Genomic DNA, 16,904 nt, shown 5'->3' with positions numbered 1-16,904 from the left:
AGTCCCCATTCATCAACAAATATTGGCAATTTAAACCTGTAAAAGGCAATTTAAACACGATGAATAGTACCAGCCATGTATGCAGATAACCATATTAAGATGGGGGTAGGTTGACCGATTTCTTTCTTCATGTTTCAATGCCATGGAATGTTCCATCATTTCATGATTTCATTTTATGAATTAGGAACATTTTTTTTCTTCTTCTTTTTTCTTCTTCTTCGTCGTCGTCGTCGTCGTCTTCGTCTTCTTCTTCTTCTTCTTCTTCTTCTTCTTCTTCTTCTTCTTCTTCTTCTTCTTCTTCTTCTTCTTCTTCTTCTTCTTCTTCTTCTTCTTCTTCTTCTTCTTCTTCTTCTTCTTCTTCTTCTTCTTCTTCTTCTTCTTCTTCTTCTTCTTCTTCTTCTTCTTCTTCTTCTTCTTCTTCTTCTTCTTCTTTTTTTTAATTCTTTTTTTCTTCTTTTTTTTTCCTTCTTTTTTCCCCTTTTAACATTTTTTTAAACATTTATATGGTGCTCTACAAAGCACAGAGCATCACTGTTTTTTTTATGGTAAATCAGCTCTTTTGAATTCTGAAAAGACTTGAAACATAAGCCAACATGAATACCAGCTCTGTGAGTGTTTAGGGACGATGGCCAGTTTGGTATCACTATATCACACAATGAAAATGACATACAGAACAGCCCAATTATTTTCACATCTCCCTTTTTCTTTTTTTCTTTTTTACATTTATTTATATATGGTGCTCTACGAAGCACAGAGCACCACTGTTTATGGTGAATATTAGAATCAGATCTTTTGAATTCTGAAAAGGCTTGAAACATAAGCCAACATGAATACCAGCTCTGTGAGCACTTAGGGATAAAATAGATGAACAGTTTGGTATCGCTATATCAATATCATACAAGATAATGATAATGACAAACAGAACTGACCATTTGTTTTCACACCTCAAACCTTAACCCTAATGGCCTTAGTGCTTTTGGGCAAATGGAAAGGAATGAAGGGAAGAATAAAGAGAGAGAAGATGAACAAAGAGGTATTTTTTGGGGGGGGGGGGGTTCGAACCTAAGACCCCTTGCGTGTCAATCAGTAGGTTGGTGACTGGTAGCCATGGGGGTTTCACTGGCCTGGCCAACAAAACCGTGCATATATCACTTACGGTGGGATACATGCATGCGCAGTGGATATATCACACAGTATTTTGTAGTCCCTGGGAGTGTTAGGGTTAATGATAATTGTATTTGATTATGTCCACAATATAATACACATACATAAGATGAATAATAAGAATCAAAAAACTGGCAATGGAGTAGATGACTGAAGGCCAATTAGCTCTGATACAAATATGTGATTTCAGACAAGCAGTCAAAGACAATGAGATGATCCATGATATTATAGCCATGAGTAAGTGAATTGATTTAACATGTTTTGTTAGTCTATCTCCAGTGGCAATTCATTGATTATCAGTGTTCCGCAGTGAGATATTGGCCTTAGCTTTGCCTAGAGAAGCATTGATGTTGGTGTAAAAAGCTTTCAACCTTTAGAACATTGATTTTGGGATGTGTGTGCAACCTGCTGTTAGCAAGATGAATCATAGAGGCTGTGAGAAAACTAGTGCTCATATTTTCACCTAATTATTTGGTAGAAAAACATTAAGTGTTTCTTCTCTAAATGATCTGTCTGTTCTTTAAATGAGCTGTAACTGTGTAACAAATACTTCCACCTGAAATACAGGTTATGCATATGTATAATGTGGTCTGCAGGCACTGAATTATTTATTATCAGTTCTATACAGAATGATAAAATGATCCCATCGCCAAGTAGATATATCCTCAACCTCAACGACATGGCAACAGCACCCGGGGACGTGCTGCAATTATAGGTAGCATCTTCGGCCTTTTGGTATATCAATGACCCCTTTTTCAAAGCCTATTTTGGTATATGAATGGGTCCTTTTTTCAAAATTTTCTCAATTTTTTCGGAAAATAACCCAATTTTTCCTTAATCTAGCCAAAATTGTCAAAATTTTCCCAAAATTTTAGGAAAATTTGTAAAAACTAAGACAATTTGGGTTAAATTCGGCTGAAAATTTTGATTTTTGGTATATCAATGGGTCCAAATTTCTTGAAAAATTGGTATATTTATGGGTCCACTTTCAAATTCTCAGCTGCACATCCGTACCAAAACCAAAATTGAGTACCCCGGCAACAGCAGATGACAAGTCTAATTGACATTTACATATTTTTATGAACTAACATTACAAAATATGAGTATGTAACTACAAAGTAAAATATCAGGATTCAGCACAGATGAAAAATTAGATACAAGAATTTGCCGTTCAAGAGACATTTTATTTTCAAGTGCAAGCGCTTACTGATGAAACAGTTGAAACCTAATATAACCTTCATAGAGATGTCATACTTACATGGATAAATTCATTGTGACATGAGATGCATTCAACTGAAGCATCCAGCCATATTACTTTATTATGTCCTTAATGACATCTATATCTATAGGCTGTTTTTTGTCTTTTATTAGTTACAGTATAATTATGTTTAATGCATCTGGTGGTTATATTTATCCATGTGCACAAGCAGATGTTTTGACAAATTTAAAATATCAGACACTGAAAACTTTTATCCTGCTAAAAGCAGACTGAAGTATATATCTTGTCTGCTGATCGAAGGCATGTCAATTTTTATGATTCTGGAATAGGGAGTAGTTGTTGCTATGTACCACAAACCATACATTGGGTATAAAATTTTGGGGAAAAATGGTCATTGGGTATAATAGTTTGAGAGAAGAGTCATCGAGTAAGCAAAATTCAATTTTGTGTTCCAAATTTGCCAAGTTTACAATACAAATACACATTATTTTATGGCATTTTGATGATATAATTCTAGAAAAAAATGGGTATTTAAGTAGACGAACCTAAAAAAGGGGTCATCAGGTATGACTTTTACAACAAAGGGGGTCATCAGGTATATTTGACTTCAAAAAAGGAGACGTAATATAAATAACAGGCACATACCATCACTTTCAAATTTGAGTGCCCCCCCTACATGTATACCCCTGTTGTAACATATTTTTACATCATTAAGGCAAAAAAAACTCCAAGGTTCCACATGTTGTAAGCATTAAGTATTGGAATTAATTAGTATAATGGCTGGAAACACGTGTAGCATATTGAGTAGGTATTCATACTTAGAAGATGGTGCTATTTCAGTAGTGAGGGTATGACTGAATACAGTAACCACCGGAGATTCCAGGATCTGTTCCTGCAGTGGGCTCAGAGGGGCTTTCAGAGTTATGCGGGGGGCTTAATGGCTAAAATCACCAAAAAATGGCTGATTTTATATGATTTTTAACAAAGTGCAGGGGGGGGGCTTCAGCCCCGGACACACCACTGTAACAGTACTAGAAACATAGCCATGTTTGTCTGTCAGAAGAACCATGGATCTTACTGTCACTCACATAAACGCAGCTGATATGACACCACAACATATCCTCCCTTTTCAGGGTTTAGTATCTCATTGGAGACCTAATGAGACATAACATAGGGATGTTTTTATTAGGACACCTAGTTAAGACTAGCGTAAAGTATTGCAATGGGGTGGCAGCACTTAGTGATATTTAATTGGGGATCCACAGAAAGGAATATACAAAAGGAAAACATGGTCATGATGGGATGTTGTATGTCAGTGAAGACAGTGGTATACTTTGCAGGAATCCAGCTGGTGAACAGTAATGTGTAATTTTGTTTTGTTAGGGTTACTATCTCATTCCGTAAATGTTTGTAGACAGACAAGGATATATATTCCAAAAGATGCACATTCATGTTGTTATGTCAGTGAAGATCGAGATCATGGTGATGTCACTTCCAGGAATCGGGCTGGTAAACATTTATTATGAGCTATGTTGTTGAAATGTTGGGTAACTTACTCACTGCCTCACTCAACAGATATAAAAAGTTGCTATATAAGGGGAGTGGATAAAATGACAAAAATTATCCCCCTATCTCGATGTGCAAACGCATACCTCCCTACTTGAGTCAAAACATATCAAAGCACAAGACTTAGCAACTTGTAGCACAAGCTAAATTTTGGGGGACCTAATTCAAATTGGTTTTAATATATGATGTTAGTTGAGTGAGCAGAAAACTTTGCTTATTTTAACATTTTAAAGTGCTTTTTTTTTTACCTTTTTAGTGCCCAGAATTCTATTCCCTAAAATAATGTGCAAAAAATTCCTTTCCCCAGACCAGCTCTTGACTTGGCCTCCTTTTGGCCTTTCACACCTTTCTCCATATTACACTCCCCTGGGGGACACAATTTTTTCACAAACCCTAAATGAGAAGTTACATTTAAAAAAAAGAGAGAGATCAGCTAGCATCTGCCATAAATTGTAAAAAAAGTGATTACCGCAGTGGCAAACATTACTATTGCACTCTCCTACAAAAGTTGAAGAATTATTCCCTGAATTCAATTAATAAAATAAAATGTAGGTTTAACAGAATACAACCACATTTTGCTGTCAAAGTTTTCACCCTATCTGCAAGTGAGTGATGCCTCCTACAATGCTTCTTGCTTCCGACAACAAAAGTACAAATGATGAAGAACTGGTGAACTTTCACATTTGTCATCACAATTTCCTTCAAGTGTCGCTAATTGGGCTATTCCATTAAAATCCATACTCCCCCTGTGGAAGATTTGCGAAATATCTTCCACAGGGGAGTATAAATTTTAAATGGAATGAACACATTAGGCAGCTCCATTTGAATTTCATACACCCTCTCTGAGAGAGATTCAACCTGAATCTTCCACAGAGGGGCGGGTGAATTTCAAATGGAAATTTCAATTCATACTCCCCCTGTGGAAAATTTTGGAAAAATCTTCCACAAGGGGAGTGTGGATTTTACATAGAATAGCGTAACAGCCCATTGTAAGTGAGATGTGCTTGTATCAAAATCATTTCTATTTGAATCTATACTTTGTTTCACTTTAAGTTTGGTAGGGATGTCAGTGCCTTTATGCAATTGCACCAGAAGCGTGCCAACAAACTGCCCTTGTATGAGTGTGTGTGTTCATTCTGTGGAATTAGTGTGCACGTTTCAAGTGCGACATGAGCGAAATGTGCACTTTACGAGGGGGTATCAAAAAGTTTTAGAAATCGCCCAGAAGTGAAAAAGCTATATCAATGAAATTTTGTCAGTGCAATCACTGGTCCTTATGTGCATTATGGTCCAAAAATGGTCTCATAGGTATGTTTACTTTTTTACAGGTGGCACTAGATGCCAATAACCTGCTGCCCCAGTTACTGCGCATAAACTGCAAGATTGAGAAAATTGAGGCAAGCAGCATTATTAAGATCCTGCTTTTGAAGGGTTGCAGTGCCTAGAAAATTGATGATGAAATGAAAGTTATCTTCGGTGGTGATTGTGATATATGTCACTGTCGCTTTTTGGAAAAGGTATTTTTATTTCATCACAGATTTTCTGGGCACTGTAACCCTTAAAATGGAACTTAATCATGCTGCATGCCTCAATTTTCTCCACTTAGCTGGTTATGCGGTTACATAGGCAGGTAGTGACATCTAGCGCCTGTAAAAAAAGTAAACATACTTATGAGACCATTTTTGCACCATATTGTACATAAGGACCAGTGATTGCACTGACAAAATTTCATTGATATAGCTCTTTCACTTCTGGGCGATTTCTAAAACTTTTTGATACCCCCTCGTACATCACTACCAAACTTACGGTGCATCAAGGTATAGTACTAGGATCTGTTGACATCCGTAAACAAGTTAAATTAATCCTAACACTCCCAGGTACTACAAAATACTACTTGATATACACTTCAATTGCATGCATCCCACGTCAGGTGATGATGCAATCACCCTGAGTGGTATAGGCACGCTTTCATTGACTAGGCCAGCGTAAGACCCATGGCTAAGCGGCACCAACTTGGCTTGTGAGGGGTCTCAGGTTCGAATCCCACCCAGAATGACTTCTTTATTCCTTCCTTTTTTCCTTCCAGTTGCCAAAAAGCCCTTGGGGCATCAGGGTTACAAACTGAATCATTTGGTAACAACATAATTGGTGAAATTCTGAAATATCAGTCAACATTACTGATCAAGGAGTTGACAATTCAAGCGACATTAATAATTAGGATATGAAATAAAGAAGTGATATTTTCCCATCATGCTATTTTCAGGTTTAAGTCCGATTCAGACTCCACATCGCGTCCGCAGTACCACAGCCACGATGAAATCTGAGCCAGGTTTTTATGAGCTTGCCGGTGAAAATTCTCATCGCGCTGTGGACATTTTGTCGGTGATGAGAGTTGAACTTTTTCGCAAGGGGCTGGGATATCGCGGCCGTGCCTGCTTGAGATTTGCTGCTGGAAAATCAAGGTCGACAGAATGACCATAAAAGGAGATCAGGCTCCATATCGCAGCCGCGACATCACAATATATATTTGTAGTACATTTTAATTTCATTGTGTGATGCTGCGATGTTTTAAAAGCATTGCAGCATCGCATCGCACTGCGATGTAGAGTCTGAATCAAGCTTTATACTTGCTGAAACAGTGCATTTTGTAAGTCATCATCAAGCAAAAAAAATTTGCAGATGGTTAGTAGCCAAAGTATGGAAAATTGTCACTTTGACATTTAGATATGAAATTGTTATGATTTACCATTGGATCATATTACATCAAATCCAGTTTGGATGTAATGTAATCAAAAATGTCATTTTACATTAAAATGATGGTTGAAATTGAGAAAAGTATCATATTTATCACACAAATCCCCTATGTGTAACGTACTACACATCGTAAGATCTATGATGCAATCTTTTATGTATAACTGCATATCTGTGAATGGCAGGTTTTATGTAATGTAGGGTTCCCAGCCCATGTTTTACAATCCAGATTAGATTAGACTAAATCTGGATCGATGCAGATCCACATATGCAATGTACATTGTTCGAAACAACTTATACATCGTCAGCCTGCTATGCTAATTGCCCAAGTCATTTTTTGTCATTTTGAGAACAAAATACAAAATGTATTTCAAGCATGCGTCATTTACGTAATCACCCTAATTATTTTAGTATCATTATCATTTGTTCTTGTGCAAAGATTAGTGAAAGATTATGTTTAAATGCATGCTTGCACCATATTTTGTACTTTTGTACAAAACTTGACTTGGGTAATTTATATAGCGTAGTAGGCTGTCGATATAGTGCCTAATATAATATGGATTTCAACTGGAATGGCCAGTGTGTGCCCACAGATTATCTGTGGTGTGCCTATTATTGAACTAAATGTGAACAAAACCACTCACATCCCTTAACAGATCATACATACAACATTCATGTACAATGTAATTTGAATCATGGAAGTTGATATGAATCTGCCTTATTTGTGGCTATCGCTTCAGTGTGAATTTCCTAATGTCATAGCAGCAACAATAACTGACTTGTGCCTTCAATTTCTAGACTCATGTAATGTATTCACAATATCTTTGGCTTGAAACTCTTTAAAATATTTCCTGCGGCATATCAGGAGCCATGGATTTAAGATACAATAATCATATTGGGAATGTTGCTATCTAGATAGTCTCTATATTGTACAATCCTACATTAGGAGTATAATGTCGATATATACTGTAGTTGCTCTGAGATTTCAAGCTAAAATTAATTTCTAATGGCCATACCATGGGAGATAGCTTCAGAGCAGGTGATATGCTATATAAATATCAGTTTTAGATTGTGATATAACAGCTGAAGTTATATATGCAAAACTACATGTAGAATCCAAGGTGCTAGCATCAAGTTAAAAAAAGAGATTTTCATATCATTAGAAATATTAGCCCTTATCAGGCACAGATGCAGGACCAGTTTAGAAAAAGACACATCAGCTAGAGGATGAGACTGAAATTCAGTGGAGGAGTTCAGATGCAAGCTAAACCTAGTCTAGTATTAAGAGTTCACAAGTGGCAGCCATGGGCCAGATCTGACTAGTGAGGACATGATGTGCTGCCCGCAAACCAAAAAGAAAGATGATGGGTTTTTCATTTTTCACCCTGATGTGGCAGTGACGTCAGTACTGGGGGGGGGGGTCACTCCCATTGTAGCCTGTACACCATCCGCGATAATAAAAACGCATAAAAAGGTTATTTTTTCGTGGGTAGGCACGATACGCGCGTGTTTAGGGTGTCAAAAACATGAAAAATCGGGGAAAAGGATAGCAAAATTGCAATGGCAATACGCAGAAATGAAACTTAGGGTATGAAATTTGATGCAAGGAATAAAATCCCTGTTTAGGGTTTGAAAATCCATGTTTAGGGTATCGTTTTAGCCAAGGGTTAAATCCTTGTTTAGGGTGCTTTTCAAAAGTTGATTATCACGGATGGTGTACAGGGCCAGGCCACAATGGGAGTGATCCCCCTGGGGTCAGTGCGTATTACTTTTGGGTGCAACTTTAAATCGCTAGCCCGGGTCGCTAGTATTCACTCAAAGCGCTGGTGTACACACACCTAGATACACATAGATGCATGCATGAAACAGATGCTGCATTACATTGATGTCAATGCCACATTAGGGTGATAAATAGTATCCCCAAGTGAACACAGGGAAGAATTTTTGATGTATTACATTTTGCATCTTTAGTCTTCAACTTTAATTTTCAGAAATCAGTTAATCAGAATGATTAACTGGAAATGACACATGGGAGCTATGTATACCCTACAAACTAAACATAACATGACAAAAGGAAAATCGAATGTATCACAAATTGTTCCTTTAAGATGAAATTTGACGATATCTAGGTTAATGTCCCATACTCAATAAATGCACCAATAACCTTTCTCAATTTCTGTCTAGTATACTAGTATATACATGTAGTATGAAAGCACGAAACCATGGTGATTTTCAGAATACTGAGAAAATGGTAAATTTTACGCTTTGAATTTTTCACAATTTGCCAATTTGGAACTAGTTTCGTTGCTTTTCCCTTTATTAGTATGTACTATACATTGTATGTATTCTTTGCTTATTATAGGGAAACTAAGTGGCCAACTTTTTATCAAAATCATTTCGGTTCTGATTAAAGGTATACATAATGCATGATGTCCAACCCCACAATAGCAAATGAACGAACAAACAGATCAATGAAATCTTGATAGAATTTTTACTGCTCTACTATTTTCTGCTGCTATTTTAGAACTTAAAATTTTGCTTTTGCAAGGAATGGATCCCAGATGTTTGAGTTCTGGGAAAAATGGTAACATTAGCCGATTGATCAGACTGCAGACATATAAATTAATGATTGCTTCAATTGAGGATATGATTATTTTTGCAGTGTACTTTGTATAGCATACACTGACTTATTCAGCCGTTTGTCTCTTTGTTTAGTAGGAATGTCCTGAAATAGGTTTCAGAATTGACAGGAAACTTAATGCATAATTTAAGTAATTAATTCAGTTCCCCTGTGATGCCAAATGCATCAACCTTCTTCTTCCTTATAAGTGCTTCCCTCATATGTATGAGTATTGTCGCACTGCGTACAGACAAGCTGTACTTACTTTTTACTCTGGAACCTAGAGTAGATGAGTGTATTTTGAAGTACAGTCAACATGACCGGGATGATCCCCTGCTCTTTTCGAATAGCCTGTGACGTTCTTTAACGTGCACACTACATTAATGTGAGAAAATATGCATGTACACGGGACCGACAGCTTAAAGTGCCCTCCGATGCACTAAGCAAGTAGAGTGAAGTGTCTTGCTCAAGGACACAAAGAGCCGGACCTGGGATTCGAACCCTTAACCCTTGGGTTCACAGTCCTATGCCTTAACCACTAGGCCACGCTCTCCTCTAGGCAGTGCTTTTGGTTTAAATAGAAATGTCCCTTCTTTGCCCAATATTGCATTCCATGTACATTCAGAGCACATAATTACAAATATATTGCTTTTATGTGATGCGATTTGTCCAATCACGGTGCGTTATTTCCAATAATAGGTCATAATAAGGGTAATAGAATTAGAATATGTAATAAAATGCATTGAAAGATACTTGTTTATTCAGTTGGGCTTGTGCCGGGGCTTTTGGTTCTTGCAGTTTGTCTATTGATATGGAAGGTCCTGAAAGGCATTAAACTTAAGACTAAAAGGTACAACTTCAAGAGATACCTGACAGCAAATACTGATGTTTGCCATTGATCACTGTATCTGTTCAGTCAGTGTGCAAGTAATCTGTCTATAGGCAAATACTTCTTACAAGTATTAACAAAATTGTAAGACTCAATATTTCAATAAACTTTATATCTGTAGATGAATTTAACTTTCAAGGTATTTAATTTAATTTAATTTTTTGGCCACTATATTAAAATTCAAGATATTGAGGGATAAAATTCCCCTTAAAGGGAAAGCCAGCTTCAATGCAGAAGATGCCTTGTAATTAGTTTGGGTGGTGGCATTTTTAGGATCACTCTTTTTTATGATCCATCATGTTTCATGACAGTCCACATGACAGTTCTGCCTTTTTGTCTTTTCTGCCTTTTAGCTCATTATTAATATAAAGAAATGCAGTTTTTAGTTAATTGGCTAAAAACTGCCATCCTACTTGCCTTATACATGGACATTAATTCTATATTAATTCGCAATTTATACTTAATATAGCACATTATAAAATGTATAAAGACTGATATTGTTCAATTATAATAGGCATACATATATATAAATTATACCCATATCAAAAATAGGCCCTGAAATTGCATCGAATTTTTCCCGTTGAAAAGACAAAACTGATGTTTAAGATATAAATTATTTCATAAATGACATTTTGAGTCATTTTTATCCATAAAACGATACAGGATATAGGATATTTTTACTTTGACTTTTACGTCCATAAAGGTTTTAATCATGTTATCAATACACTCACATCACTTGCTGTGCTGATCTCCAGGAGGTCTGCAAATGTAAATCTAAGAACGCCTGATAACAAGGATTCTATAATTTTCTTTCGTTGATATGCTGTGGAAACTATTATAGGCCTGGCATGAACTTTTAATGTCATATTTCCTTCAAACCATAACTTTTGAAATTCTCACTGCGTTTTCATTTGTTGAAACGGCAAAACATACTTTCTTTTTCTTACAAATCCAATAACAGGTCTATTATATATTTTCACCATAAAAAGTTCCGCAAAGTAATTCAAACCAATGCTAGTAGGCCCCCTACCCCGTAATCTCTTTAGCAAACAAAGACGATCTCCGAATTAGATAGCCAGCTGACGCTGGCGAAAAAGGTAATAGTAATTTAACCAAGAACAGCCCATTAATCTGAAGTGTCAGTAGTGCAAAAAGTTAGGGTTTAGGGCATTTTAGATTAGGGTTAGGGTATATGTGTTAGGCTTGGAGGTATGGTTATATTTTGAGTTAGGTCATAGGTTAGGGTTAGGGTGAAGTTTAGGATTAGGATAATGTTTAGGTTTTATTGACCGATAACCATTAAACCAATCCCACTGCTGTGAAACGATGTTTTAAGTTTTCCAGTCCATAATTAGGAAAGACAGCCGAGTCCGATTAAGGCATCCAATTGTTTTTGACATACGAATTGTGTAAAAATAATTACACAGGTTTCAGTTGTCACAGATATCAGTCAAGGGCAAATTAAATTAGTGTTTATTCAAAAGGCATTCAAAGTATTTTAATAACCTAAAGTAAAAAGCAGCTGAACTAGATAAAAAGGTAAACAAAATCTAAATGACATGGCACATATGCTAAATTTTTTTACGCTGTTTGTAATGTTAACAATGCATCCTGGAGCGTAACTGGAAACTGGATGAGCGTTTATCAAAATATTCAACCCATCCAGCATTGGGCCATTCCATTTGAAATCCACACTCCACCTTTGGAAGATTTTGGAAATATCTTCCACAGAGGGAGTATGAATTTCAAATGGAATGACATTAGGCAGCTCAATTTGAATTTCATACACCCTCTGAGAAAGATTCAACCTGAATCTTCCACAGATGGAGGCTGAGTTTCAAATGGAGCTGCTCATTCTATTTGAAATTCATACTCCTCCTGTGGAAGATATTTTCAAAATCTTCCACAGGGGGTGTATAGATTTAAAATGGAATAGCCCATTATGCATTTTGACATGGTCATTTTCTGTTGAATCAAGAGCTATAATAGGCCTCAACTGTCTAGTTCAATATGCAAAAGTGACATCAACTATGTTGCTAGGAGCGCAATAGCACAGACACCCAAGGTTTAACATGATATCAGTTTGCAACAAAAACACTTCTTTCTACGGAAAATCAGGTGGGGTTTCAGATAACATTTCTTATGTGTTAAAAAGGGAATTAGATCACTAGTAGTTGGGAGTTATTTGCTTTGCAGTGGTCAGTTGAAAAGTTTTTACAATAGAGGAGTGACATCCTTCTTAAAGTTTTGTGTTACCCCCAGTGGAATCGTGTATCAGTCCCATGATGATTTGTTTGCTTTTACAATGGCACAGGACTCTTGTGTCGGCGCCCAGAAGACACAATGCATAACTTGGTGTTCTACATCGTTGAAAAGTTTCCGCTTTTTGCCAAACTAAATTCCTCAGCGTCATCACAGTATGACTTAATTGTCATGGATGAAAACTTCAGTGCTCACTGTAATGTGGTGGAAGATTAGGAACAGTTTTACATTTGATTGGTTGTTGGGTGATGCTTATCAATCATTGGATATATTGACAATGGTTTTTGTTCTTGTTTTTTTAATTGATAGAACACCAAACACGGGTTATGAGCATGCAGAGGCAATATGAAACGATGCTGGATACATTCAAGGTAAGGTTTGTGTGTATATATTTCTGTGGGGGTGAGTTTTTAAGATGTATCAAACATGGACTTTTTCCTGTTGCATTCCGATAAACTGTGGACACACGACCAACCGTGGATGGCCATACTGTCTCACCTACCTCGACAGGGTGCAAATAGCGGAAAATGCATTTAAAGTGAGTTTTCTTTTGGTAGGTATAGAGTTGGTCCACGGTTGACTGGGTGTAAACGGATTGGGTCCACAGTTCAATAGTAAATTGGTATCCTCGTTTATAGCAGGTTTTTCGTTTCGGTCCCTGGTTGACAGGTCATGTGTGTGGGGGTTGGGGTGAGTTGGTAAGGTATATATCTCAACATTTCAAATGTGGACTTTTTCCTGTTACATTCCCATAATCTGTGAACACACAACCGAACCATGGACATCCACAGTCTACCATCGACCTCAGAAGATTGCAAAAAGCCTACAATGCATTTATTAAACAGGAGTTACCTATATAGGGGGTACAGGGTCAGTACATGGTTCTCTGAGTATGTCCTGATTGGGTCCATGGTTTGATAGTAAATTTGGACTTATGGGTCTATGTTTGAAGGTGTTTTTTCCATGGTTGATATGTCTTGCCACATATGTGGTCTGCTCTCAGATGGGGAAAAAATCAATTGATAATTAAAAATGCAAATTGCAAATTCATTTATGTTTGTGTGTGTTGCTGCATAAATATATAAACAAGTATGAACTACATGAGCATTTAAAACATAGTTGGTAGTATTGGTATTGTTCTGCAAAAAAGACTGCAATGCTAGAATATATGATTGCTAGATCTGAAAAACAGTCACTTTGAAAAACAAGCAAGTGAAAATTTCCTACCTCTACCCTAATCCAATTGTTTAGCAAAGCAGGAGTAAATTCATTTATTGTTAATGATCTATTTCTTCATTATCTAAGCAACTATCATCTGCATCATCCAAAATTGTTATCTATTCCCAACTAGGACCCAACTTGTATCCAACTGCTGCATTAGTGCAGATTATGTCTTTATTTTGATTATGAATGTCTTTTTTGTGAACAGCACAAAGACAACACGGGATAGTGATACATGTAGTTGGAAACACCCAGTAAAGGACCCCACTTGGAACCAGGAACTTTATACTCCAGAAATAAGTATTCAAACCACATAATATTTTGTGGGATAGGCTTTTTACGTGGCAACCTACTTTGTTGCAAACTCTCTGCATAGATGATAGGTGAGGGCAGTCTTCAGTGAACAGCTCTTTTCAGAGCCACCAAACCTTGTACATTACCAGATAGGCAAGGTCTGATTGTTCTCTGTTGACAAGGGACAGTCTTCAGTGAACGGCTCTTTTCAGAGCTACCAAACCTTTAACATCAGCAGATAGGCGAGATCTGCATGTTCTCTGTTGACAAGAGACAGTCTTCAGTGAATGGCTCTTTTCAGAGCCACCAGTAGGCAAGGGGCGGCCTACATGTCTCATTCTTAGGAACTTTGTCCTGAAGAAGTCAGAGCTACTCCTGACGAAAGCTTGACAGCTCTAAACTTGTCCGATGGTAAACCCGCTAAAAACTTACCAATTCACATAATATTTACTGCTGTACAGATATGGTCCTGTGGACTTTCGATCCACAGGACAGAAATTGTACTTGCAATAACATTGTAGAGAATTCTGTAAAAGACTTCTCTGCTAATTACTTACAACTAAATAAACACCCAGACAGAAAAGAATGCTGTACTATTATTCCAACAATAAAAGTCAAGAATATTTGCACGCTTTATGACTTCATAATTCCATAATTGTGAACGGGAACAGGTGTATACAACATATATATAGGTTTGGAAGAATAGGTTTACATGCGTGGGTTACTGTAAAGAAATACCCATTCATGTTTCTACTTGTTTGGAATTGTGGAATTCCCCATAAATGAGACAAATTATATTTCTGAAATTGCATGATTGCAGTTGATATTGAATGAAAGGGAAGTTTGAATGGAGTGAAAATATGTGATTTTAGTGAAATGAATAGAAGAAGTTTATGACAGGTGCAAGAAAGACAGGTTCTTAATTTTAAGCCACCAAATAGTTGAAAAGGTACTAGATAATCAAAAAATTTCACATAATGTTCCCAAATGTGTGTCGCCCAAATATTGCATTAAGGGCTGGGGTATGAACGTTTGGACAGTATTTATTTTGGGACATTAGAGCACATCAGACATATCGAATTGCATTCTGAATACGAAGAATGTCATTCTGATATCAAATAATTTTGATTTTTGAAATTCGCAATTTAATACATATTTTATGGCAAATCATTAAAATTGATATTTTTGATATTTAACAGTACTTGAAGTAAACTTTATAAATCTGATGATTTATACTTAAAGTGTATGTAGGTGGGATGAAAAGTCGACGATCAATTGAAAATTTTGACCTTTCAGTATTGAAGATATGATTTTTTTTTTTCAAAACACCAAAAAAATTAGGTCTTTTTGGGAAAAAATCCATATCTTCAATATGAAAGGTCAAAATTTTCAATTGACCGTCGGCTTTTCGTCCCTGCTACATACACTTTAAGAATATATCATTAGATTTATATAATTTACTTCGAGGACTGTTATATGTCAAAAATTTGAAAAATATCAAATTTTATAATTTGTCATAAAATTTGTATTATATTGTGATTTTCAAAAATGAAAATTATTTGATATCAGAAAGACATGCTTCAGATTCAGAATGCAATTCGATAGGTCTGAGGTGCTCTCATGTCCCACAAAAAATACTATCAAACGCATAATAAACGCTCATTTTAGATCCAGGCTTAACAACATCGGTTGGATTACTGTTGTCATACAGGGTGTATCAAAATGATTGGTACCCATTGGTTTTGGTGTTAATTGAAAAGTCCGCTTCTTCCAAATGCAACATAGAGGAGCCTCTTGAATGTCCAGAATTTATAGTTTATAACCTGTTATCACATTATAATCTAAGAAAAATTGGTGGATCTTATGTTGCATTTTGATGAGGTAGTCTTGTTCATAATCACTGAAAGCTGATGGGTACCAATCATTTTGATACATCTTGTACATGTATGTATCCATAAGTATAGAATTCCATTTGTTGCATTTCCTGTTTAAGGTTAAATACAATTGATTTTCAAGGCTTGGTTCCAGAGGGGCGTAAGTTAATAATGGAAACAGCCATGCAGAAAAGAATGAACTCACGCGTACAATAGTGTATCAATCTGAACTAGGGACACGGACAAACCGCGGCTCATGAGTCATCCTATATGTTGCAGGGATAGGGAAGGGCGACCATGATAGGACCATATGGGCTGATGGGGGTGATTGTGGGCAGCCGCTGCAATTTTCCTTTGGATTTTCTAAATTTTCAATTTTAAAAATGATCCTGGATGATATCTGTCGTGAAATAAATCAATGCTTCTATAGGCTATAATAGGCCTATATGCCTATTTATACCCTGATTATGCAATATATAAGCCTACAACAATAACTACAACAACAGTAACAAAACCAACAACCAATATTTTGTTAATCTAATTTGTAAAAATATATTCATAGCCTAAAAATTCCTGAATTATATAATGAAAAAAAAAACGGGCAAAAACAATCAATTGCTGCAGACAGAAAGAAAGAAACGAACAAGAAAAAAGTGAGAGAAAAATAAAATAAAATAGATGGAATGGACCACATAGGGACTCGAACACGCACCAAAGTTTTCCAGCTCAAAACTATATAGTATTATATAGTCGAACGTGAGTCCGACGCGCTAACCGATTGAGCTACTGAGTGATCTGCGAAATCGATTGATCTCAAACTGACTATTATGGAATAGTGCATACCAGGCTCTTATGATAAACAATCTCATCACCGCTGTAAATGTCGGAGGTATCGATGGCGAAAAACCTCGATTTTGGCAACAGTAGCTTACATTTGGAGTGAAATTCAAATGGTAAAGGAATCGACATACTTTTGAGAAATAATGTAGGCAGTTAGAAATCAAAATTAACGTTCCACAATCCAGATATCGATAATGTAACATA

At 36.4% G+C, this 16,904-nt stretch overlaps 1 protein-coding gene across 1 annotated transcript in view; it reads left to right on the top strand.

Moving 5' to 3' along the window:
- LOC140153656 (uncharacterized) overlaps positions 1-16,904 on the top strand; it is a 114,299-nt gene that overhangs the window by 50,267 nt on the left and 47,128 nt on the right. Inside the window, 1 exon segment of the mRNA XM_072176456.1 lies at positions 12,781-12,842. Coding sequence (XP_072032557.1) covers positions 12,781-12,842 — 62 coding nt within the window.

Source organism: Amphiura filiformis, chromosome 5, assembly GCF_039555335.1.
Source record: "Amphiura filiformis chromosome 5, Afil_fr2py, whole genome shotgun sequence".
NCBI classification, from domain to species: domain Eukaryota; kingdom Metazoa; phylum Echinodermata; class Ophiuroidea; order Amphilepidida; family Amphiuridae; genus Amphiura; species Amphiura filiformis.
The sequence above is the reverse complement of the archived record's forward strand: the minus strand, read 5'-3'. Positions and strand labels throughout refer to the sequence as shown.